A 26982-nucleotide genomic window follows, 5' to 3' on the forward strand; every position below is an offset into this window, starting at 1 on the left:
CTGTTGTTGCTGTAATACCCTATATATTGCACTTTTAATTACTGATACTGATGAACAAATTAGTGCTTGGAAGCCGATGGTATCTGATGTTTGTTCTCCTAAACTTATTTGCTCTTGTTGCGTTTCACATTTGCTATATTTATGTTTCAAACAGTGGTGTTAGACTGCTGGAATCGATGGTTAAGAAATTAATAAAATAATTCTCTGGGGCTTTTTTCTCTTTGTGTTGAACAAGAAGCAGTTCTTCAGCACCATAACTTTTGTTTGAACCGTTAAGTGGAATGTTGTGAAGTATCTGAGACAAAAATATTCTATTTTCCTTGTATTGTATTTGTACAACTTTTTGTCCTGGGTGCCGTGCAGGTACTGCGCCCAGTGCCTCACAGAGTGCTCACAGCCCCTGGTAGCCAGCTGAAAGCACACGTCCTGCACTGCCACTGTTTGTCTTTCTGGTGCAGCTGCTTCCAGGAATGTGGATGGTGTGGTCTGTCTGTCTTTGACTGGGACAACGCAGCTCTTAGGCGCAGTTTGGTAGCGTTCCCATCTCTGCTGTATTCCATTTCAAATGATGTAAACATACTCTGGCGAGTATACTCAGTATGCTTCAGGGAAGTTTAGGAGGTTGTGTGCATGATTCACCATTCTGCATCTCTCACCAAGAAAAAGATGACAAAGCTTGCTTGTTTCTTTTCACAGGTGCAGTATTTGGTAGATAAAGGAGCAATGATTGAGCATGTTGACCACAGCGGCATGCGGCCACTGGACAGAGCCATTGGGTGTCGTAATACATCAGTGGTGATGATGCTCCTGAGGAAAGGAGCTAAGCTAGGTGAGTAAACCTGTCATATACTCGAGGGAAAGAACTGTCTGCTACACGACAATTGTTGTCACTTCTGTAAAGCAGACTGAATAAATAATTCCTGAAGCACAGACTACTTTGGTTTGTGGATGCCAGCTCAAGTAACAGGTATCTTTCCTTTTTTTATAGATATTCCCTCAAGACTCACTTCAGAAGTGAGGAAATAGTAGTAGTCCTATTCTGCTCCTTTCATGTGTGTTAAGAAGCCCTGAAGAGTTAATCTTTACTCTGTCATAAGAAAATAATGTTTATGCTATTAGTGATCCTTAGTTCTGGAGCAGTATTACTGATCTGGATGAAGAAGTTTTACATTTAAGTAACATTATGTTAATAAATTTTAGAATTGTACATTTTTGCAACCTGAATCATGTATTATAGGCAGGTATATATTGCAGCTGTCAACATAATGACTGCTGAATCTGTTGTAACTTTAAATCATAATGTCTGTTTATTTGGTTCCTAATATGATTAAACACAGATCCCTCTGCAGTCTTATGCTTCACAATGGACTTTCACACTGTCCTTTAGACCATAGGAAAAAAAGAATCACACCGTTTAGTATCTGATTGCTGGCTATGTGGGATGGTATGGGACAGGTATATAGATGTGTGTTAAATATATGCATACATTGATAATAATGGTAATTGTTTCATGTAGATGAAATATTCACTGAAGGCTTTCCAATGTGAATAGTTGTCAGAAACAATTTTTCTTCACTTTGTCAGAGATTCTTACAATTTAACTTTCAGGAAATGCAGCATGGGCAATGGCCACCTCAAAACCAGATATTCTCCTTATTCTACTACAGAAACTGATGGAAGAAGGAAACATACTGTACAGAGTAGGTCAATTTCTTTTTTCCTGATAGCTTTACTCTATAATTGGATTTCTGTTTGAAAGTAGATTGTTCTGTTATACTTCCTTTTCTTTCAGACAAGATGTGTACTTGACATCCTTTCATGTTGGGTATGAGATGTGAAAACCTTGAGGATCCTGAGCAAGACTCATTTAAAACTAGCATGTAAAAAAAAAAAAACAAACACCAGAACACCAGCCAGTTAATAAATAAATACATTTTCTTTCAGTTGACCAAGTGCTCTATGGACACTTGTCAGTTGTTTCTTAGGAGCAGCTCAGAATGTGAGCATCTTGTTGAATTTAGTAACATCCAGGCTTTTCTTCAGTGTTCTTTTGCACACTGTTTAAATACAGAATGAGGAGAGTGACGGATCTCTTGATGCCTTCTTTTTACTAGTCATGATATTTTGCTCAGAAGAGTGGAATTGCTTTTGTAAATTGTTCCAGTGCAGAGCTGAGTGACTTATGTGGGCATTATTGAAAATCTGTTGTAGCCACAAGGTTTATAAATTGCATGGTTGTTTTTTAACAAGGGCCCTCAAATATCTGCCATCTTACCTCTGATTTTTGATGGCTTTGCATAATGGAGGAGAGGCACCCTTCAGACTTTGCTATCACAAATCAGGGTGGGCCTACTTAAAATCTTCCGGACTCTGTGCATACATCTTATGAATACATCTGAATAATTTATCAAGTTCATCAATCCTGATATGAGTTTAGAACTTTATATCCAAGCAGGTACTGTCAAGGGGTGGGACATCATTCAGGCCTAAAGGATATCAGAGTTCATGCTACAAAGGCAATTCTGTCATTCCTGAGAGGCCTTTCCTGCACCACAGTAACATAGCAGTGTGTTCAGTGTGTCTCGCTGGTTCTTCAGGGAAAACATCCACCCATAGCATCACAACACCAGTCTGTTCTGCTTCAGGTTCTCAGGTCACTCAGCAGGTTGGACCCTGCTTAGATTCTGAGACCAGATCGACACATCAGGGTTGGTAGCAACATGCTATGCAGTTCGTTACAAGTTGAATTTCCTGCTGGTATTTTTTTTAGACCACTTAAATTTATTATAGCAATTTGAATGACTTGCTAGAGCTGTGGTATGTCACTTAGCTTATGAAACTTTTTCAAATACACTTTGATTCATTCTTTTGCCAGGGAGTTTAATGGAAGGTTGTAACATGTCTGAGCATGTGATGGGGTTCATTGTGCTTCCGCCTGGTTCTGGGACTAAATGGGGCAGGACGACCATGGGCCCAAGCCCCAAGACGGGCCAAGAAACAAAACAGTGGTAACAAGCTAAGGGAGAAAACTAATTTACTAAATATGACAGCGAAATGTGAGATAACAAGTATAATACAATATAATTGGAATTGAAGCTAGTAAATTAGAAAAAATGAGTGTCCAAAAGTGAAGGCATTACTGAAGGCTGAAAGTGAGATGGCCAGGGAGAGCAGAGACGAGCAGAAAAAGAAGGAGATGTGACTCCCAAACAGTCTTATCTTTCCCTCTGAATGGAAACATAACAGTGAAGTCTTCTGGGATACGTAGTTCATTCTTTGTTTTCTGAAGTAAAACAGAACTGTCAGCAATCCATGGAACTGCAGCACTAACTTTAACTCCCTGTGCACTACGTGATATTGTGATGTGGAATACAGATAACAAAAATCATAAAACAATGGCAATGTGCTTCCAGTACGCAGCAATTATTTCTTAGCCTTTGTTAAGAAGTGGGAGGCCAATCCTTCTCTGCTTTTATGTTCCTACATTCAGCCCTCTACCTAATACTCATGGCTGAGACACTGAAATGAAGCTGGAGTAGCTGAACTGCAAGTTTGAATGCTGCACCATACCTTATACTGTGGTGTTACCACCTGGTGAAGGGCACACCACTCTTGATTAAGGATATACTCTATTAGAAGTATCTTAGAGCTTTAATAAACTGTATCATCAGATATTTGACTGCTCTCTTTAATAAATAAATGAAATTAAGAATTGTATGGTGTCATACACACACTTGAAGAATTGCTCTGGTACAAGAAGTGTGCATTACTGTACGTAGCGTCCTGGTGAAATACTATTAAAAATACTGAGTTTAGAAAGAAACATGAACTCTAATTACCTCTTAAGTTCTCCTACGGTACCTGTGTGTAAGTGCAATATATATACATTACAAATATGTATTTCTCTGTGAAGAGTACATGTTGGTAATTTCAAATATGAATGTGGTTGCATTGTGACAGCACTGTAATAATACAAGTTTCTGAAAAAGCTTCTTATTCCCTAATTTTATAGAAAGGCAAGATGAAAGAAGCAGCACAGCGCTATCAGTATGCCTTGAGGAAGTTTCCGAGGGAAGGATTTGGAGAAGAAATGAAAGCATTCAATGAGATGAGAGTTTCACTGTACTTAAATTTATCACGGTGTCGCCGAAAAACAAATGTAAGCTCTTGTTTTCAATCTGTTGCTTCTCTATCACTGGGAATCTTAGATACCTATTCTACCACATTGCTGATGGCTTCTGTTACATCTTGCTGCTGCTGTGCTCTCATGACTCTTCATCACTATGATGAGCTCCAAAGGCAGAAGAGGGGAGGATGTGCAGATTCCTACAAGGCGTATGGACACAACTGAGTCTTAGGATTTCTTGCTTAGCAAACATTGGTACATTGTCCAAACACTGGACATGGGTGGGTTTGGTGGTTTTTTTGCTGTTTTAGAATTCTTTTCACTGTGCTATTCTGGGGCTTAGCTGTGTGAACAAATGGGACAGTTCCCAAGGTAAGGGGAGAACTATCGCAGCTGTTGTGTTACCATTATTTTGGAATAACAAACTGCTGGGCATTCTTGGTATTTTTAAAGGACTACATGGAAAATTCTGCTGCCACCAGCATTTATTATCAAATGCCTGCTTCTACAGCTTGTTGGTATGTGTTGGTTGTTCCTTTTGTACCTTCAGCAGTGGCTGCTAAGAACCTGAGTGACCATTAGAGCTAAACTTTGCAATTTTATGAATACACCTCATACAATTCCTTCTTTTCAGGCATGAACTTCTTAATTCCCAAGTTTTCCATGTTGTTCGTGGCATCTGTTTCAATTTGAAGACCATTTAAACATTGATGTTGAGGATTTATCTTGGCCATTCTAGCACTGCTGTGGAAGTGCCATTCCTTTCTCTGTTAGAACTGCAGTCTCCTGCCGTCTCCTGGATCAGATTGTGTTTTTCAGTAGCCTCACACTAACAGCTGGAAGTGACTCTGTGATCAATGAGAGAGGGAGGAAAGGAGGAGACTCTTCCAATATACTCTCATGTTTTGTTTTGTGGTTTTGTTTTTCTTGATAAACTTTTCCTTTGCTGTGCATGGGTGTTTTAAAAATTAGGCTGGCTTCATCTTTCCATGGCCATCATTGCCCCATTTCAGTCTGGTTTTGGGTTTAATTGAATTTGCTAAACTGGTTTTTTTTGCTCTTGTTAAATGAAGACCAAATACATTAGGTCTACTGGATCAACTACAGGTTTTCTTCAAAATTGACACACCTCCTCCAAGAAAGCTCTGGACTAAAACAACTCCTTTAATGTCTTTTTTCTTTTTTCTCTAACTCCTAAGTCTTTATTCTTTCTTTTTCACAGTGCACTTCAAAGTGTTTTTATCTGAGGGGATCACTTTCCTTGTTCAACATGCAGTCTCTTCTAGTAGTTTAATGCATGTGGATTGACAATAACTGTATAACACTGCATCTTAAATACTTTAGAGTCAGTTTCTGTTAGACCTTACAGAAAGTGTTACCAAGGTACGGTCTGCTCCCAGTCACTTTCTATACTGGACAAGCTGTCTGCACTTTCTGAAGTGGTACCATGGTTGAAGCACACATGGCTCTCTTTTATTGTCAATGTATAATAAGTACATTTGTTTAAATAATTAGGATTTTGGTATGGCTGAAGAGTTTGCTACCAAAGCCTTGGATTTGAAACCTAAGTCTTACGAAGCCTATTATGCTCGAGCAAGAGCAAAAAGGAACAGCAGGTACTGTTTGATTCTGTTCGTAAGTCCACATTCATTTTTTTTTTTTAACTTTGTAATGCTTTTTGTGACTGCTTTTCTTTTCCACTAGCTGTAGTTGGAATTTAGAAAGAAAGAATTATTTTCTTGGTACAGTTTCCATATGTATTAGGTCTCACCATCAGTCAAAACAAACCAAGCCCAAAAAGCAATATTAAATACTCGTTCAGGTAATTATTAGACAGCCTAGAAAGTAGATAGAAGTAAACTGATACAAAGTGAGTTACTTTAAATGTAAGAGTGAGTAAAGAGAGGTATTCTGTAGAATCATAGAACCATAGTATTGCTGGGGTGGAAGGAATGCCAAAACCCCCCTGCCCCACCCCTGCCACGGGCTGACTGCCCCCCAGCAGTTCAGGCTGCCCTGACCCCATCCATGGCCCTGGGCACCTCTGGGCAGGGGCACCCACACAGCTTGTAGCAGTGGTGCCAGGGCAAAGCAGGATAAGAAGTTGACAGGGAGCAGAGTTTAGCTAGTGACCTCCTGTGAAGATAACAGTAAAGGGCTCGTGAGGCAGTGCTTCAATTCCTAGTTGATTCCTGCTGCCTTCCTGATTATTCTGGGGATGCAAGAGGGGAAAGACTTAGGACTAGGTCTGTGCTTCTACTGTAGAACTTCCTGGGATGGAGATTATACAGTTCTTATCTTTTCACCACACCTAGCAAGAGATGACAAATCAGAACGTCTCTTTGAAAGTGGTGGAGTGGATATCACTGCTTAATAAGCAGTGCTGAAACTCAAACTTGTCCCAGGTTTTTATTAATAAATTCTGGGGTCTTTTTCATACAGAAAGCTACTTGCTGCTCTTGCTGACTTACATGAAGCCACAAAGCTGTGTCCTAGCAATCAGGAAATAAAACGTCTTCTGGCTCGAGTAGAAGAGGAATGTAAGCAGTTCCAGAGAACACAGCAACAGAAGCATCAGTGCCCACAGTCAGGACAGCAAATTAACAACTCTGATAATGAGGAGGAGGATGTTATTCAAGGTGTGAATGAGAACTTCCATCTTCAAGAAAAAGAGGAAGAACTACCACACCCTGATGAATCTGTTTCCTCTCCACAAAGGCTGCAACGTTCCTTAGCTGCTTCATCATACACTAGAAACCATCAAGACAGTGTTCAGCAGAAAGTGAGACCTGTGTCCCCTCAAGGCAGAACAGGCAATAAATATCTGAGAGAGCCAGGCTTGATCATGCAGCCAACAAAGCAAGCACAGATTGTAAAAACTAATCAGCACCTGAGCTCCATCCAGCCTGGATCAAAACTGGGAAGTAATCAATGTAATACAAAGACACAATCACCTTTTCAGCATCTTTCTCAAAGTCCTGTGCCAGTTCGACACTCTAAAATTCAGCATTTGGATGGGACAAGCACATTATCAGCTGGAAGTGCTTCCACAGGTGCTAGTTCTGAGCTGTACAACGAGAAGTTCACATCCAGCCAGTGTTCCCATTCACAGCACTCTTTTGCAAAGAAATCTAAAACCACTGACTCATCACCAGCCCCATTTCAAATGAATTTCAGTGAAGCAAGACAGCAAACTCCTGTACCCAGCACTGTCTCTTCTAGTTCTCCATCTAGCAGTATGATTCTTGCCAGCTCAACCAGCAGCTTAACTTCAGTGAGTAGTTTTGCAGACAGCATTAAGGGGCTAGGGCCAGACGTTCGAATCAAGGAGAACAAAGTTAATCAAGTTCATGGTACCGCTGCTGAACACAGGCCTCGCAATACGCCATTTATGGGAATCATGGATAAGACTGCCAGGTTTCAGCAGCAGAATCAGTCCGGTCGCTCTTGGCATTCTCAGGCCTCAGATGGATTATCAACAAATGTTTCTTCTGGGAGTGTTCAGTCTTCTAATTTTGAGCAGTTTTCAGTCAAACACTCTCAAACTAAAACTTCCTCTACTGTTATTGTCCCAGGAGAGAGCAACCAGAATGGTATGCAAGCTAAAGTACATGAGGAGCTTAAGTGTCAAACAGCTGCCTACTGTCAAGATAATAGAGCACCAAAACAAGTTCTGCATTTATACCAAGATGTGCCATCAAAGCAACACTCTCACATCAGTAAGGAAGGTCATTTAAGCCATGTCACCTCTACAAAACCCAAACGATCATTTATCGAATCAAATGTGTAAATATTATTTTGTATATTACATAGTTGTAAAACTTTGCTTATAACATCATGGGGTGATCCCACAATAGTGGGATAGCAGCTGGCTGCTGGTGAGTGCTCAGCCCATGTGACCAGTGCTTTGTGGGGTACGACCACTTTAAGCTGTTCATACTGACACAGTAACTGGAATGGCCAATTTGGGTAGGAAGAGTCAATTAGGATCAATCAATCAATCTGACAAACTAGGACCTCACATAGCAAAATTCTTGCCATGACATTTTACCCCCCAAAAGAAAATATATATACGTATATATAAATATATATATATATATATATATTTAGCTTCTCCATAGGGCTTTAATCTTTGCTTTTGGTTGTACTGCATCTCATCACTTACACAATAATTGTGCCTCTATTATGCTTAAGTGCTTACTTCAAAGAACAGTGTTACAAAAATAGATGCTGCGTATTCTTCAGATCTGTATATTTTTTTTTTTAAATCAAAGATAATATTTTATCACTTTTCTAGTGGGCTCTACTTTGAGGTGCATGATGTACATTTAGGAAGCAAAATTTGTGTATGAGTAAACTCAAAGCAGTCATGTTTTGAGATGTAAATATAACTATTTTTAGTAACAATAAACAGTAACATCTGCATGTGTATTGAAAGGCTTTGACCATATTGGTTATTGCACTGAGTAACACAATATTACAGCATGTTAATGATAATCGCACTTTATATAGTTTACCTGATCACCTTTGGGTGCTATTTTAAAGCAAAATTATATATTGGCTGTTTATTCATTAAAAAAGGTACAGCATTTTGATAGGAAACCCAAGAAATGAAATGCAGATGAAAGTTGGAAGAGAAGCGTGTGTGCAGCTATGTTGTAGGATGAAGTTGTGGAGATTTTTCAGAGGAAATAAGGTTTTATAGAGGCAAGAATATTTGGAAACTAAAGAGATGCAGTGAGACTTCTGCCTGCCATTGGGTGGGAGTGGTCAACCTGAGGTTGTCACTTTTCAGGTCTTGTGTGTGTACAGTGGTGTATTACCTTGTAAACAGCTGAATGCGCTTTTATAAATTCTTTCCTGAGTTCACATTATTATGCTTTAGCTTATTTATTGCATACTATTTCTTTGGTATTTTGTACAAGTTTATTATTCTTGTGCTGTAGTTCTATTTTTGCACAGCTACTGTATTTTTTCCATACAAAATTAAAGTTATGATGACAGCTGTGTGAGATGCAGTCACTGACAGCTCAGGAAGAATTCTCTCCCAGCTTCCCCAAATGCATGTTCATTCATAGGGAACAGGGAAATATGCTTTTTCTAATTAAAAAATAGAAATAAAATACAAAGTCTGTGCTTTGAGACTCACATTGCAAAATGAAGACTTGAAAACTCATAAGTTAGAGGAAAATTTTAAGAAAATTTCTTTGAAAAATGCTGAGTCCTGGTGTTTGATTTCTTTAAGAGAAATACCACAAAGTACAAATAGCTTAAAAAGCATTCAGTAATTTTTTTAGGAGCTTCCAACAGTGAAAATGCTCTTTTAGCATAAACATAAGAAGAAGAGAACTTTTTTAATTCCAGGTGTTTCTGACACAAGTATCTCCTCTAGCCTACGTTTACCTACGTTCACATTTGCGACATTTACCTTCATTTTAGTAGACAACTTCAAAACGAAGTGGTTTCACCACATTTCTGCTGAGTCTCCAGCCAACGACTGATGGCCATTTTCAGTGTCCTGTTGGGTGTAAGCACAAGACTGGGAAGAGGAAGATTTGTCATGGGACTAGATCGTCTCTTATTGCTGATCCAGTTTTCTATTGCCTCCTTTTCATAGGAATACCCATCTGCAAAGAAACCATCATCAAAAGCTTGCATTAGAGACAATAGGGTGCTGTTACATAGTATATATTATACATATGTAAGAGGTAGAAGGGAATCAGTATTTCCAAATATTGAGATGTAGAAAAATTATGTAGTTGAATGTATTACAGTGACAGTTTGTACAGCAGTACTGAGATCAAAATTCAGTTCCTGCAGTAAATAATGGGGTGGAGATGACACAGGACACATGAAATTGTTCAGTCTCTTTTGAGCCAACCTTTGCCTTGCCTGGGCTTGAATTAGTGAGTGAGAATTGTTGTGGGCCACGTATATATAAGTAAGTTGCTCCGAAAGTAATGCCTCCTACTTATTTCTATGCAAACTACAACAGCTATTAAGAGCACAATAGCACTACTTGCTAGAGCAAGTTCTCAACTACAGAAACGCCATTTTTCAACATAATCACCACCTTTAGCTATGCATTTTTGCCAGCAATGAACAAGAGTCTGCATGCCATGCTCATAACTATCTGTGCCAGCCGAGGTGACCCGCTGTCACCGCAGCTGAAACGCACGGCCCACCGCCTCCCTGTGCTCACAGACACTGCATGGGCTTTGTCAACTTCCAGCAAGCCTTGATGAATGACAGTGGGTGCCACTTCTTTCACCTGAAGGAATTCAATGACAGCTTTGTTTCATCTGCACTCCCATGTCAGACACCATTTGATCAGACTCCCCGTGCTGCCATCTGTCACAGCAACAGCACGTAATGGAATAGTGGTGGGAAGGTTCAAACCTCTACTGCCATCACACTGACATCCACCTCTTATGGGCCAACAAAACAAAACAGGAGGTGCTGCTTTTGGAGCACCTTTGTAAAACATACATTATTGTTATTATATAAGTAACAAAACATTTTAATTGTAATTTTTTTTTTTCCTAAGGCATTAAAAGAGAGGAACAAAGCCACCAAATTAGTGGGATATTTGACCTTCTGTACAACCTTTTAAGTGTCGCATATACAGTTGTGTAAAGTTAGTAATGAGCCTATAGTGTTTTTGCTATTGTTTCCCTCATGCACAATTCCATTGTGTATTCACAGAGACAACGCTGTAATAAGGATTTAAATATATACTTGCAGAGGCACAAAAAGAAAAGAGCATTAAAAAAATAATCTATAGGTTCTGTCAGTAAAGCAGATATTAAAGGAATTGCATGATACTGTATTTTTCTCCATCACAGACTCAATTTGGCCAAACATTTACCACAGTTCTGTTTTCTTGCAATAGCTACTCAGATTAATTTATCTTATTCATTGTAGAAAGATATGCCCAATTTTGGTGCTCCCATACCCATCTTTACCCCTAAGCCATTCAGGTTATTCAACATTGCTCAAAGTCATACCTGCTGCAATGACAGGATCCTTCATGAGCTCCCGTGTTATAGGGCATAAGAATTCATCAGGAACAGCAATGGAAACAGAGACCGTTTTTATCCTCAGCTCTTTGATCTTTTGGAGGATTTTACTGCGCAGGCCAAGAGACTCTGAAAAGTTATTGGAATATAGAGCAAAAAACACCATTATGTCAGGCAGAGAGACACAGCTCAATCCTCCCATCCCCACCAAATACAGAGAAGTCCACAGACCCCTGGCCAATCCAACGGATAGCAGCAGTTCTGTGGGGTAATGAAAACAAATGGCAAAACAAATGCAAGTGCAGTGTTGCTGCAAAGCCACAGCTAATGGGCAGAACTGCACTTTCAGTTGATGCATAATAGCTTTGCACGTGCAGCAGTGCATGTGATCCTAACTAGCTAAAATTATGATGGAGTGAGAGGATCAGGAGTGTTTCTCCCTTTAAGCTGGATTATAAGCATAAAAATGCAATGGTATAAGAGTGCACAAATGTTTCCACCACCCCCTCACAAGATCAGCCATGTCAAAGTATGTCTGTATACCACCTGCAATTATACTTCACTGCTGCACACTCCTGCTTCATGAAACAGAAGGTCTTAGACCTGTAGCATCTCAGTGCCTCTGCTTACAGAAAATGAATTGCTGAACTCCATATTTTGTTTTATGAATGCCTGGCACTGACTTAGTTATAATAAAATAGCACAACTACTACTACCTTAAATTTGGATTCACAAATGGGCTTTAGACCCAGAATAGAGGGGGGACAATCACCGCCCTCACCCTGCTGGCCTCCCCTCTTCTGATGGAACCCAGGATAGCACTGGCCTTCCAGGCTGTGAGCACACTCTGCTGGCTCATGTTCAGTTTTTCATCAACCAGCCCCTTTAATTCCTTCCCAGCAGGGCTACTCTCAAGGAGTTCTCCCAATTTGTATACATATTTGTGACTATCTCAACCTTGCACTTTGCTTTGTTGCACCTCATCAGGTTCATAAGAGCCTCCCTTAGGACCCAGGGATGCATGTCATCTGGCCCCATGGATGTGAACACATTCAGTCTCATGTGCCATCCTTACAGTGGAGGAGAATTTGTTCCCCCAGTTCCCACCTGGAGATTCAGGTTCAGACACGTGAGAATCCTGGCTGCCAGTGAAGACTGAGGCAAAGAACTCATTAACTACCTAATTTCTATAAAAAGAATTAACTAATGACATATGTAAGGATTAAGATACTGTAAAGATTGAAATACAGTACTGAAATATAATAAAAAGCTCATGCTTATTATTAAGGAAGATTTTGCATGGTGATATTGTAAAGATCTATGGGATCAGTCTGGGATCAAGAAAAATTAAGAATATATCCAAAGAAAAGAAAGGTAATAAGGAACAAAATTCTGTAGTTGTAACTATAATTTTGAGGGCATCTTCTACAATCTTTATTACAAGAGCAACTTTTCCTAGATTTTGCTGATGTAGCCAAATTCTTGCATTCAGTTTGCACTTTCAATTAACTACCTCCTGATTAAATCTCTAGTCAGGAATTAAGGGATTATCCATGACAGGTCATCTCTTGAAAACAAGTTATAAGAGAATACTTAAAGTAAGATTATTTTTCTTATTAAAAAAGCAACCACTATTTTGTTTGAGGTATACTGAGCAATTTCCCCAAAGCTTACTCCTGCTGCAGTATAGAGGTAGATTACTCCAAAATGCTGTTTCTATGCTTGTTCTCCAATCCAGAATTTCTTGATAAATATGTGAAAGAAATTAAGTTATTAAGACAGATTTTAATTGGAGCATTTAAAAACATTTCTTATAGCAGCCTGAAAACCTGTGAAAACCTAATCCACTGTACTAAAACCTTAGCACACCTACTACAGAAATAAAATATCATAAAAGACCCAAGTATTGAGAACAGAGACTGAGCAGTGAATATTTTACCTGATTAATCAGAAAGAACATACTGAAGCTGCTTCAGCTCATATGTACAATTAATCTCCACTTCATCCTTCCATAGTCAATGAAAGCCAGAAAGAAGCAGCTTCCAATACTCAGCCTGAATTCTACATGTGCTGTCTAAAGACACACCCAGGATTTGCATCTTGTAGCTTGCCTTACAGTAGGTTCTTGCAAACCAATTTTATTATTTGTAATTTGAAATTTTCTTTACTGTGTGATCACAACGTGTCAATCAGGTAGCACTTGCTTTTGTTCATTTTTTCCCCATTGATAATTCCCAGTAGCACAGCTCCCACTGCATTCCATTTCCACATGACCCTCTAGTCAGCTTGATTAGTCTCAGCTGTTGATTGCTGCAATGCTCCAACATTAAGGAACATGTATGCAGGAGCACAAAGCTATGAGTCTTTCATCGGTGGCAATTCCTGACAGATTTGCAGCAATTCTGTTGTTTTCTGTACTTTAACAAAGCTAACTGACACACTGATACTGATCTGATACATACCAAGACCACAGGTGTGCACACATGCAAAGCAATTAAGAAAAAGGAGGGGAGCAGTCTGCCTACAGGGAAAAAATGCTAACTTCATAAAATAGAAATATACTTATAAAAGGGTTTCTTGACTCATTTGACCTGTTGTTGTACTCAATCTCAGGTGTAAATTAGTGCTGATGTGTTTGCCAAAACATCTAGCCACAGAGAACAGAGAACATTCTGAAAGCTCTGCAGTAGTCTACCATAGAGAATTTATTTCTTCAGAATTAAGGAAGTGAGTGGTAACAATGCCCCAGTGTAGGATTCCTTCTAAAACATAACTTCAGTTCTGCAATAAGGTGACAGGTCAACACTAAGCAGAAGGATGCCTGATGAATTGCAAAGTGTCTGAGATTGGTAAGGTTTGCTTGAGAATTACTGACACCAAATGCTTTATCTACAAATAAGTATAAAATAAAACATACCTTGTATTTTTCTACTCTGCTAACTGTACTCTGAGGTGTACTCACTGCTAAATTTAAGGCAGCTCACCATGTAATATGATAAACATAACGTTTTTTATAAACTGTCAGGAAAAAACTGGAGAACCCCATTTACCAAGTCAGAATCAGTAATTCTATATAAAAGGTGAAATTACTTTCCTACAGCTTAATGACCCAAAATCTAAAAAAGGAAAACAGGAACAAAAGCAGGTAAGACCACTTATCAACATGGCATTTCCAGGGAACGTGAAATTTTATGTTTCTAGGTATAAGAAAACACACAGTACTTGGGATGATGTGACATGAGTTTTGTTTCAGTTACTAACAGTAGTGATTAAAAATACATTTCAGAAAAACGTACCCATGTGTGAAACTTCTAACTTACTTTCATCTCAACATTTTGCATATACATAAAGGATTACAAACTACTTGGATTTCTATATTCTTACCAATTTTTAATTCATTAGTCAGACTTTCTCTTGTAAGATTCAGGAGTTCTTTCCCATCGATGTTATTTACTTTGAAAAGCCCAACAAGTTCTGCGAAGCCCTGTGCACAAAGCCAGGCTGAAACATCATCCTCTGACCAGTTCTCAGCAGTTCTAATCTTAGAGTTACTTTCTATAGCGTTTCCTTTGAAAAGAAAAGATAAAAGTAAGGTAAACAATACAATGAAAAACAAAAAAAAAACAAACCCAACCAGTAAGAATTATGGAATTAATGAGCATTTTCCAAATGCTCTCACTATTCCACATTCCCTAACATCTGATAAAAGCAACACTCATTAAACACTCCTTCATATGGGGACGGTCATTTGGGTTTGTCTTTATTGACTGATTTTAAAGTTTAGAGGAATTTAACCTCCCAGCTGCTGACATCTGTCAAAACTGAATGAGAGACTGAAAAGTGTCAGCAGACACTAAAACTGAGTACCATATCTCCTTATAAAAGCAGACCAAATTCCAGACTGAATTCTTGAGCTTTGAACAAAGATCCATTTATTTTTACTCCACTTACTTAAGGTACTCCTGTATTTTGTAACTTTAATTATGTTTTTCCTTCTGTAGTAACTGGCCAGTTGTAGTTCTTGCTGACAATTATGTTTTCAATTGGCATATTTTCTCTTTAAATTACTGCCAAATATACAGCTTTGAAAAATCGTTCAGTGCTCTGGGAATTAACACTCACATCTTAAATGCTACACAGAATGTAAGAAATGGAAAACACCAGAAAAAAAATGAAGATAATATTCTTGTAATATCTAAGTTGTTTGTTGTTTGTTAATAGAGAACGCTTATTGCATAAAAAATAGGCTAAAAATACTTCAAACACTGACCTGCACAGGGCTGCCTATTGTCCAGTTGCCACACGTGCACAGCTTTGTCCATTGAACCCGTGGCAAGTAAGAGACTATGTGGTGCAAAGGCACAAGTTGTGACATACCTAAAAATGTGAAAATTGACATGGCACTGAATGAATTTCTTCTATTTATTAATGGTAAGACATTGATCATACTGAATTCATACCTGGTATGCTGAGACAAAGTATGAAGGATATTTCCAGTATTCTGTAAAAAAGAATATTTGTGACTTTATTTAAAGACTAAAACATGTTCACACATTTGTATGCATACTTTTAAAGATAAGGAATAATATTTCTTCATTGAATACGACAGAAGTTACTTTCAGAGCAGGTATATGACCTTGCCTAAGCCAATGGGCAGCAAAGTCAGATGTGTATCTTGGCTTTCCTATGTGAGGTTCTCTATTCAGTCCACCGGCAAAAGGCTACCCTTCACTGTAGTAACAGTAGAAATATCAACTGAATTAATTATAGCCATATTGGCTGATTGTTCCCGTGGATAAGAACATTTCTTCTACAAATGTAGGACTAAAAATGACCTGAAACAATAACTGAAATTCAAGCAGACATTGTACTACAATCTTTAATAATTTACTGAGGATTACATCAGAGGTTCGTGTATTTCTATACTAAATGCTACTAAAAACGAATCCCTGAATTTCCAGTTTTAATATATGATTTGAGAGACTTTCCTCACGACTAAAGGTAGCATTTATTTGACAGGTACAGACAGAACTAAAAGATGAAGAGCAAAGTTAATCCAAGATAGTAATTCATAGTTTTCTTCTACTACTGGGCATGAGGAAAGCATTCTATTTTAGGCCAAAATGTCTCTCCAAAGAAGATTTATTGTCTTAACCTCACTCAGCCTTAATAATAGCAATAGAACTTCCAAAAAATTTATCGTGCCTTATGTTAAAAATCTCAGGCTAAAAATCTGACAAACAGCATTAAGAGACGTTTATGCTGCAGTTTCCTGCATGTTTCATTTCCTTGATGTGCCATTCCTCCAGGGGATCTAAGCATCAAACTACTGATACAACTGGGCCAAAACTGTGAAGGCACCAGGTTAGTCATTTTGGTGAAAAACATGCAACCCTAATTGAAAATCTGTATCAATACAGCAATACGTGCAGAGAAGCTTAAAATTTGTTCATCTGTCATTTTCAGCAAAGTCATTATTTTGAATATGATAAAGCTGTAAAGGTAAATACCACTGTTAGGTGAACCTCAAAGAATATAACAGTACTGCACAAAACACCTAAAGAGGGTGCTTTTGAAGAAAGGTCACTGTATTTAATGTAATTTTTGTCTTGAATTGTTTATTATGCTTCTATTTAATGTGTGCTTTATATACAATTACTAAAGGATTTCTGTGATCACTGTCCCTCCTTTTACACCAAAAGGTACCATTCTTCTTGCTGTGAATGCTAGGATAAAATTTAAGATTAGCAAAACTCCTTCTACTTCAATAAGAACACACAAGCAGAGGATTCACTAAATAATGCTGTCCTGCAGAGCAGCGTAAAAAAATCAAATAACAAAATACTCAAATAGATGTAAATTAAGAATGAGAGAGATTGACTGATTCTCAGGAGATATTTTACCTGAAGTTACACTTATTGAAGATTCAAAAGTAAAAATAGGGGGTTTCATAGTTCTTATTTCATAATGTATTCTTTATCTCGACAGGATATTGCAGAAGTGGTGCTAACAAAGACAACAGCTAAATGAGTTATCATGAATAACCTTACAGCTACACCATACTTACAGTCTCATATATTATGACATACTTGTCCACAGACCTTTAAAAAAAAACAAAAAAGCAAACACATTGACATTAAAATTATCCACGCAGGAATAAAGAATCAAACTACTTCTAATTAAAGGAGAAGGAAAAAAATAAAAAATAAAAAAATAAATCCCAGCTTTCCCACAAATAATTGAACTAATCTCTGTTCAGTGCTCTCAACTCTCAACAGAACTCTCCATACCAGTGCTTTATGGAAAGCAAAGCTCCATCCATTTCCAGCTTAAGGCAGTGATACTGTTTAGCTGTATCTACAGCACTTAAAACAATAAATTCCCAAATTCTGCACTTCCATAATTTCTGATGCAGAGGGAGGTTTCATGCAAACCGGTCCCCAGTTCCATGGGTCCCCACAAGGTACAAATTGGTCTTTGCAAGAAGTATCTGTAAGGTAGATATATTTCCATGCACTATGCACAGAATCCGGCTATTCTATTAACTACCCTCAGCACTTCCAGTGATTTGCAAAATCTTCTCATTTGCAAAGCAAACTAAAGGAAGCATTGCAATTCAGTTAAAACTAAATGAAGGCCACACAGATGTCCAAAAAGAAACCCACCCAGAAATTACGTTTTTTACTACTTCTTAAATTTCTTAATCTTCTTAAGTTCTTTACTATGAGAGCGGTGAGGTGCTGGAACAGCTGCCCAGAGAGGCTGTGGATGCCCCGTCCATCCCTGGAGGTGTTCAAGGCCAGGTGGGATGGGGCCCTGGGCAGCCTGGGCTGCTGTGAAATGTGGAGGTTGGTGGCCCTGCGTGTGGTGGGGGGTTGGAGATTTGTGATCCTTGAGGTCCCTTCCAACCCTGGCCATTCTGTGATTCTGTGATGAATCTCATTGCAATACACAGAGAACAGAGCTTGCAAAATCCTTTTCAAACTCAATCCCCACCAGACACAAACAAACTGAAATTTCTGAAATTTCAACAGATATAAGATACTGCTTACCCTGAGACTAACATCTGCCCATCATAAGAAAACGCACAAGCCAGAACTGGGGCAGAATGTCCACTCAATGTGCATTTATATCTTAATTCACCACCTAAAAAAATACAAAAAGTAAATTATTGCAAATTTGATATATCTGACGAGGTATTAAGATAACATGGCTTTAGGGGCATAAAGCTGCCTCAAATACCTGACTCTGTGACATAATGCTATAGAAAAAGGGACAAAGGATCACAGAGATAATGTAATTTTAACTTCCGCGACCTCTTCACTTTGTAGTCAGCATCTGTCTAACAATATGCTAGATAATTGGGTATCTGTACATTCCATATCCATTCTTACAGACTTCTACATAAGCGATGACAAAAATTCCCACTGGCGGTGATTTTGGCCATATGCCCTGTCTCTACGTGGCAGTCACACACTGTCGTGGTTTTATGATTTCTGTTATTGGTATTCCACACCATAACACGTAGAGCACCGGGAGTTAAAGAGTTAATGCTGCAGTTCTATGGATGCTCCTTATTTCCAGGTACTTGGTTCTCAGAAGAGAACAACTACATCTCCCCAAAGTCTTTCACTGCTGTGTTTCCATTTTCCATTCAGAGGGAAAGATAAAACTGTCCACAAGGCACAAGACGTCCCCCTTTCTGTTCCTGCTCTCTCTGCAGTCTGTGCTCCCCAGCCATCTGCCTTCAGCATCAGAGTGAGGCCTTCGGTTTTGGACACTCTCATTTTATTTATTAGCCTCAGTTCCAATTACGTTGTATTATACTGTGTTATCTCGCATTCTGATATCATACTTCGTAAATGAGTTTTTTCTCCCTTAGCTCATTGCCACTGTTGTGTTTTTAGGCCCATCTCCCCTCTCCCTGCCTTTTCCCTTTTCCACCTTCCCGCTCTCCCAGAGGTCTGTGGGTCCCCCTGCCCCATCAGTCACAGACCCAGGCCTCACTGACCTGTAAACCAGTGACAGGATTACACTGCAGTTGTAGCACAGCCACACTGTTTTGATTCCCCCAGCCCTTGCTCAAAAGGCCAAAATTACTGAAAGATGAAAGGAGACCTCTCCCTGGCCTGGCAGATCAAGAGGTTTCAAACTATCCATGTGCCCAAAGGCCAAGATAGAAATAATACTCGTTAACAGAAGATGAAAATGATAATTAAAAGCAAACATTTATCATAATACTGAGAGGACTGGGGAAATTTTTTTTAATCTTTACAATTACTGCTAAACAGATCACTAAATAAAAAGCTACAGAGCCCAATCTCACAAAATACAGCAGTGTTACCTGCTTTCTAGCAAAACAACTAAAAGAACACTTCTGATTTGTGGTTAGTTTGGCTGCGAATCCATGACAGCAGAATAAATTTGATCTTAGATATAAATTGTCACTAAAGAGTTAAGACACTTAAATATGAAGAAGCATCACTATACACACCTAAGAAGTCTGCAAACAAAATAAACCAGACTTTGATCTTATTATCTTGACCACAAGAAGCCATCTGGAAGTATCCGGACGCATGTTCACCATCTGATAAAATTAAAAAATATTAATGGGAAATTTATAAGCACAAAAAATAATAGCATACCAGTAAATTATATCACCACTCCTTCGGTACAATTTGGTAAATCTCCTTAATCTCAGAACTTTAAAAAGCACTGATAGAAAGAATTGCTGAAGTTCTAAAAACATCTGCAAGTAAGGAATGCGGACTACCATTATGTTGTCTCCAGAACAAGCAGATGGTGCCCAGAATTGCACAGCTATGCTCATATTTGAAGTTTTTTGGATGCTAAGAGTTTGATTCTTCTATCTGCCGTGTGGTAATACTGCCTTCTAACCCACAGTACGTGGCTATTTCCCCACTGTAAATGGTTATTTCCATTTCTTAATAGTTCTCAAATTTTAAAATCATTTACACATGTACAAAATTTGAGAATATGAAAAACTATTCTATTTCTAAGGAGTTACAGTTAAGCATCTTATCAAATTACCCCCAAGGTTTCATCTCTTGTTTTTCTGTATTTTCACATTCATCTGGTTATTGCAATAACATTCTCATACACACAGAGCTGTTTGCAGATCACAGGAGCCCTCAGAGCTACTGTCTGCCACGGCAGACCTCAGGATTTGCCACCAATCTGTCAAATATCAAAGTGCCTCCTTCTCCTAGGATTCTGTGTAAGATCTGGGTCTTACCAAGAGATGAGCAGCATGCTTTAGCTATTATGGTGTAAAAACACTTTTCTTGGTAAATCTGCCAGAATGAGAATTCTTTCACAGCACAAAAGATTTGGACACATTTTACATGCTACCAAGTTGTTAATGGGCATCACAGTGCTGTACATACCAAGCTCCTCAGAAGTGGAACACACTGTTTTCCATTAAGGTTTTCACTAAAATTTTTAGCAAAAGCTGCTTTTATTACTACATCTTAGCAGGACTTGTGAGATTGAGGGCTCACTTCTCCCCAAAATTGCACCAAGTCTGGTGAGGGAAAACAGTCTACCTGCTCACTCATCACAGCTGAAGCATTCTGCTTGTTATGTTTATAGTTCTTTGCATTGCTTCAATCCAGTTCTATTCCTTGGAGAAGCAGAGGAAGAAAGAGGTAAGTGGAAACCTTCTGACACTGTTCTCAGACCCAGGAGATAGGCCTCACAGATGCTGCCCAAACACATTCCAAAACCCTGGCAGCATAATTAGCTACTTAAAGCATCATCGACCTCTCCACTACTATTACTTAACAGTATTCAGAATACGGAGAAATTTCAGCTCTTCCCAATGTCATTTGTATCTTGAGCACTGATGAGAAAAAGAATATGAAAATAAGAGCTTGAAAGAAATGAAATCACTCTTTTTTTTTTTTTTGCCATGTTCCTCCCCTGAAGAGTCAGGTAACTAACCAGAAACTGGATGTGAAGAAATATCACAGCAGGTAACGCCAAGATCATGTGCTTTTTCATTACACAGACATCTCATTTTATCATCCCAAACAGTCAAATCACCACATGATGATCCAGTGACAAAGAAATTTCCACATGGAGAAAAAGCACAGGCCACCAAAGAACCATCTTTAACATTTCCAGATCTGAAAAGTAAGAGTATATGATAACTGATTTTAGAAGTAATGTTGTGAAGAGTTGATCTCTCAAATGCAATCTGATAGAATACCCAAATCATACTAAGTTCTGTATTTTGGAACTTGGTAGCAGAGGGCAGAGAAACTGTGCAATTGCAGTGAGCTGCAAAAAAAAAAAAAAGCACACCTGTAGGATCCAGGACCTGCTCCTTGAGGAAAAACACGAGGTGACAGCTCACGGCAAAAGCATTTCATATGAGTGGTAAGTTCCAAACTAAAGATACTTTGCTAGGACTTACAGCTTGGAAGACAGAATACTCTGTTAAAATTCTATGGCAGGATACATTTTGAAAGTAAAACCAAAAAAAATTCAGTAAAAACTGACATCTGTATTTTAACTAAGTCAATACTTTGTAAAACTGATCCTAAAAGAAAGTTCCTAGCAGATACATAAATACCTCAGGAAGGAACCAGGGTCAGTAACCTACCATTCTCTAGGTTATCCAAAAGTAATCTAGCGTCAAATGAATGTCTCACACCTTTTAACAGACACCACATCAGACACAGTATGCATAGCTGAATCTCCAAGCATAGGAAAAAAGAACTCACAGACAGAAGCAATGGTCACGCCACAAGAAATCTCAGTATTATCTACTCCGTATTTTCTAGAACAGCTGCACATTCTCTTTTGAAATTTTATTTACTGCCAGAGGTGTCAATGCTACAGACGACAAAGTCAATATACTTTCCTGAGGTTCTCTCTAACCAGACACCTCAGACCACCAAAAATCACCGACTCCCTTAATTTGATCACTAAGCATACTGGAGAACACGCTACACCACTGCATTTTCTGACATACACAATTCTGCTTCCTTAGCACAGCTTTTACAGCTTTCACACAGAGAAAGCTATCGCTTCTGCTATGAAAACAGTAAAAGAAGGAGTACTACACACATTCAGAGCAGGCTTTTCAGCCTTTCAGGTCTGTTAGCAGTATCCTAGCTACTGAATAAGAAATGACAAATGCTCTAAGAAACGTCCATAAATGAACATGCTTTGAGGCTGCTCACATCCATCATCACGATGATTTAACTTGCTGCTTCCTTCTCATTTTGGACAAGCACAACACAGTCAAACACAACAATGCAGCTGAGGATTAACTGGTTACCTTGTATTTACAACCAGTATACTTAGTCAAATGATTCAACAGTGTGGTAAAGGGATTCTCATTTTTGGCATCAACACACTCAACTTTTGCAAAAGAACTAGAGTACTGCAGGCTGGGTAACTAAAATCTTAGATGTACTTTTTAGGTATGTTGATAATTTCTAAGTAATATTGATCACAGTTACAAGAAAAGCATAATAGGTTTGCTTTTGCAACCTTTTGTCCCTGCAACTGCAGACACCAGCAACTACACAGGGAATTCATCTGCTGAATATAAATGCAGACGCACATCCCAAAAATAAATACAACTAAAGCTAAGCTGAATACTGTAAGCATGCTAGCACCTCAGCATTAACTTACACAAATGAAATGAGGTAGATGGGAAAGGAAAAGTCAAGTTCTTTTTTGTTGACTTACAATAGGTAGCAAGAATCCATTCTGTTTATGGACAAGATTCCAAATTCACATGATTTCAAACAACAAAAATCATTTTGAAAAAAAAAAAAATCAGTTCACATCTAAATCACTGCTGTGGAAGGCAAAGGCAGAGACCACAAAAGCAGCAACAGGCTTGACTGGGAGTAACAAAAAGCAAACAAATTTCATTTTCAAAAATAGCTGCTCGCTCCTTCATCCTGACAGCCAGAGGACACCTGTTCCAAATTCTTAACTTCCTTCCTATTTCAGAGAGAGACTATTTAACTGGTGCTCTACAACTTGAGTAATGTCTTGCTCATGTACTGACTACAGTAACTGGCCTGAAGACTTTGGCAATAGAGGAGGATTCTGGAGGAGACAGGAAGAGGGGTTCATGCCTTTAACTGTGCTACTTCACTACAAACACTCACCTGCTTTGTTTCAACTGCTTTGGAAACTCAGCTGAAATGTTGATTACAATACTTAAAAGATTTAGCTCTAATACTCCTTTCTGTTGCTGCAACGTCTTATCCTGAAACAACAGTATATGCTAATTCTTTCCAGCCTTTCTGATTTTTGGATTACCATCAAGCTTCTAAGATCTTGTTAGGCCTTAAATAGTCACATCGTTATATACTTAGACTAAAAGACTAGAGCTAGGATCCACCCCTGCCCAGACCTCGTGTAAGGGTTGGCAGTGGAAACAAAGGTATCTTGCTGGACATCCCTGCATACCTGAGGCCTTTGGAAGGTAGCAGCTTCTTCCCTTGACTTCTGTGCCCACAGCTGTTGCATTTGAGCCAAGTCCCCACCTGCTGTAGCTTAGGGCTTTGCTACTCTGCTGTAAATGCTGCACTTTCAGTGGTGTTACAGAATTACAATATACTCAACAGTTTGCTGACTGTTCAGAAATCAAATGCATACAATATGCAATGTATCCTAATTTCATGTTAAACCAGTGGGTTAAAAACAAGCACAAGATTTAGATGAAAGACAAAATAATCAAGCTTCTTAAGTATGCACTGTTTAATGTTAAAGAGAAACAAAAACTCAGCACTTCTCCTACTTATGACCTTTTGGTCTTCCGAACTCTATTCCACTTTTTTTGTCATATAAACCAGAAGTGTAAGGTCTGCAAGTGCAGAGCAGCACTTGTAACAGATTATATTTCCGTAATAGTAAATAAGGTTGTGGAAAGGCATTTGGCACTCACCTGTAGATTTTCATTGAGTGCATGTTCCAAAGAACAACGCTTCCATCAGCTGCACCTGACACCAGATAAGAGGACTCAGGAGAAAAGCGGCAGACTCTGACTGGACTGCCAGTGGGCTGCTCCAGCACTGCCAGCATCCGACCATCACGAGCGTCCCAAACGATGGTAGCACCGTCCGTGGAACACGAAGCCAAAGTGTGTCCTGACGGAGAGAAGCAGCAGCAGTGGACAGCGTATGTATGACCTTTCAAAGGTGAGTACGGGAGCTCAGTGAAGTCATTTAAGGAGTAAATACGAATTGATTTGTCCAAGGAACAAGTAGCCAAGCACGACGATGAGAAGGCACAGCAGTTGACATCATCACTATGATCTCTTAAAGTGTGAATTAGTGTCGCCATTTAATCTACTTCCAAACAAACAAACAAACAAACTTGAAGTTAAAACAGTCAGACATGTCTCCTAATTCATAAATGAGACGTACACAGTACCTTACTAAGATACATTCTCCTGGAAGAAATAACTGATTTACAGAGGTTAATTTTTCACTTAAGTACTGTTTTATCCTCAACCTAAAGCAAAGCACATATACAACATGGAAATGAGGACTTTTTGACTCAGTTATAGTAAAACATATTTTAACTTTTATTAAGTCAACTTGTGAGTTTGCAATGCAACACTGAAGCTCACATAAAAACTACTTGATTTTAGGGCAATGGCAACATACTTTGTTCCAGTACTTTCATTTATGCTAATAAGTTTGCTGTTCAAATTTGTTCTCTGTTGCACCTGCACAAAACATAATGCAGTACATGTGCACTGCAGAATCTAGTCACTAAGCTAACAACTTATAAACCACTTACTACATATAAAACAAATATCTCTTCCTACCGTGATTAGCATTCAGTGTCAAAGCATTACTTCGGGTTGTACCATGGATATAACAATATTTTTAATTGTATTTATGTGGGGAAAAAACAAAACTTTTCCTAACAAGCTAGCGCACAAAGTAGCTGAAAGGTATCTTTGTATTTGTTTTCAAGCCATCCTCTCTTTAACTGGATATGCCATGTACGCACTTCAAAAACACCTGCATTAACAGTTTTGTGAAAGCAGCAGAACCTTGTCCCATCATCCCTATAAAGCTGGCACCAGTACAGCTACATGTACAAAAAGACTGCTAAATGAATGCTAGATCTCCCAGTAGGAGCAAAGCAGACCACAAATGTACGCTGGGATGGAAACAGAAATCACCAAAAACTACAGTAGAGCTTTACTTCCAAAAACTAACATCTACTCTGAACTAATAGCTATGGGAAACAAGCAAGAACAAAGACTAAACTGAGACTCAAATGCGACAGGTGAGAAAAAGCACTGCCTCTTCCTTTTTATCACATTCCCTGCTCTTGTTAAACCAAGCAATTACCTGCACCACCACAGGTCAGGTTGTACTTTGTCTTCCTGAAACGATCTGGTTAGGTGCCAAAGTGTCAGACACAGTCAGATGGAAGACAGGGCAAGTTATTTCCCTTGTGATCTCCAAATTCTAAAAAGAAAGTTTACATCTTCATAAACAGAAATTTACAACTCTTCATAAGGGTAGATAACAGCAGGACAAGGGAAAATGGTTTTAAGTTGAGGGGGGGAGATTTAGGTTGGATGTCAGGGAGAAGTTCTTTACTACGAGAGTGGTGAGGTGCTGGAACAGCTGCCCAGGGAGGCTGTGGATGCCCCGTCCCTGGTTAGCCAGGTTGGATGGGGCCCTGGGCAGCCCGATCTGGAATTAAATGGGGAGGTTAGTGGCCCTACCCGTGGTGAGGGGGGGTTGGAGCTTCCTGATCCTTGAGGTCCCTTCCAACCCAAGCCATACTGAGATTCTGTGTAGGGAAAGAAGAAATGGGCAAAAGGAAGAAGCAAGGAACCAGGGAGATACAGAGAGGGGAAAGAGACACACAGAAGGGAAGTTGAGCTATAGCGTAGGGCTAAGGCAGGAACAGAGCTGCTCAGACTATTGCAGAAGGCTCACAAAAGGCTAAAAAAACATGACAGCATGATGTGGTAGTTGGAGAAAATTTCAGTTGAGTGTGAGCTCCTTGTATGGCCAAGAAGCTCTACCATTTTTATCTTCCGTATTCCTTAACGTTTATGTACTACACAGTTGCGTACTATTGTAAACCAAATACTGCAAACCGAGTAACACATTTAAGTCAAAGACGGAGATGAGAATTTGAACTGCTCATGAAACTGTATTTGCTTCTGCAACTGGGGAACTTCATGAGCATTCTCCAGATACTAAGGCAGTGGGACTATCACGCCTCACAGACATCAGCAGCATCAGACAAGCGTGCCATGTGGCTGAGATCAGGGAAATTCCCACAAATTACACTCCAGCCAGTTCCCCCATGCTACAATCATGATCCAGAGAAAAAGGAAGTGCCTACAATTCCACGTTGATCCTGGTGAACAAAAGCTGCTGCGCTACTTTGGTGGAGCCAACATCTAAATCAGCATACCATTATTTATGTGCTTTATCTGGACAACCCCAAGGCCAGAGGCTAGCACAAACAAGGAAGCACGTTCACATGCCTGTATATGTGGAGACAGACGTGCAAAGCGCATGCAGGTACACACACGTACATTTACACATACACACGTCTGAGGGCAAAGCAACCGCTCCCCTGAGCGGCATACAGCACGCTGCTTCAGTTACGGGTCCGATCCTTAATACCGCCTGTCGTAACATCAGGACCCTCCCAATTTTACGTCGATTCTGACGGACAGAGGCTCTAACGGGCCCGCACTGCCTTCCCCGGCAGCGTTCTCTTTAACCCTCAACCCGGCAGACGGGTACACAGAAAGCCCCGGCACTTTGGGGCACGACGCGCCCCGCGGCGCAGCGCGGC

At 39.3% G+C, this 26982-nt stretch overlaps 2 protein-coding genes across 5 annotated transcripts in view; one reads left to right on the plus strand and one right to left on the minus strand.

Moving 5' to 3' along the window:
• Positions 1-9129, plus strand: part of TANC1 (tetratricopeptide repeat, ankyrin repeat and coiled-coil containing 1) — a 29783-nt gene extending 20654 nt beyond the window's left edge. The window contains 5 exon segments of the mRNA XM_010714071.3: positions 697-829; positions 1609-1700; positions 4013-4159; positions 5642-5742; positions 6569-9129. Coding sequence (XP_010712373.2) covers positions 697-829; positions 1609-1700; positions 4013-4159; positions 5642-5742; positions 6569-7916 — 1821 coding nt within the window. The 3' untranslated portion in view covers positions 7917-9129.
• Positions 1-25730, minus strand: part of WDSUB1 (WD repeat, sterile alpha motif and U-box domain containing 1) — a 28987-nt gene extending 3257 nt beyond the window's left edge. The window contains exons 1-11 of one of the 4 annotated variants that reach the window (XM_010713946.3): positions 25506-25729; positions 24083-24485; positions 21109-21293; positions 19640-19732; positions 18198-18291; positions 17213-17246; positions 15606-15646; positions 15416-15522; positions 14530-14712; positions 11134-11274; positions 9555-9753 (exon numbers count right to left, since the gene is read on the minus strand). In XM_010713946.3, the coding sequence (XP_010712248.1) occupies positions 9575-9753; positions 11134-11274; positions 14530-14712; positions 15416-15522; positions 15606-15646; positions 17213-17246; positions 18198-18291; positions 19640-19732; positions 21109-21293; positions 24083-24480 (1455 nt within the window). In that variant the 5' untranslated portion in view covers positions 24481-24485; positions 25506-25729 and the 3' untranslated portion in view covers positions 9555-9574. Of the gene's footprint in view, positions 1-9554; positions 9754-11133; positions 11275-14529; positions 14713-15415; positions 15523-15605; positions 15647-17212; positions 17247-18197; positions 18292-19639; positions 19733-21108; positions 21294-24082; positions 24489-25505 lie in introns of those variants that run through there. The other 3 variants (XM_019617261.2, XM_019617262.2, XM_019617263.2) reach the window with 3 other exon arrangements.
• Positions 25731-26982: the final 1252 nt, after the last annotated feature.

Source organism: Meleagris gallopavo, chromosome 7, assembly GCF_000146605.3.
Source record: "Meleagris gallopavo isolate NT-WF06-2002-E0010 breed Aviagen turkey brand Nicholas breeding stock chromosome 7, Turkey_5.1, whole genome shotgun sequence".
Classification (NCBI taxonomy): domain Eukaryota; kingdom Metazoa; phylum Chordata; class Aves; order Galliformes; family Phasianidae; genus Meleagris; species Meleagris gallopavo.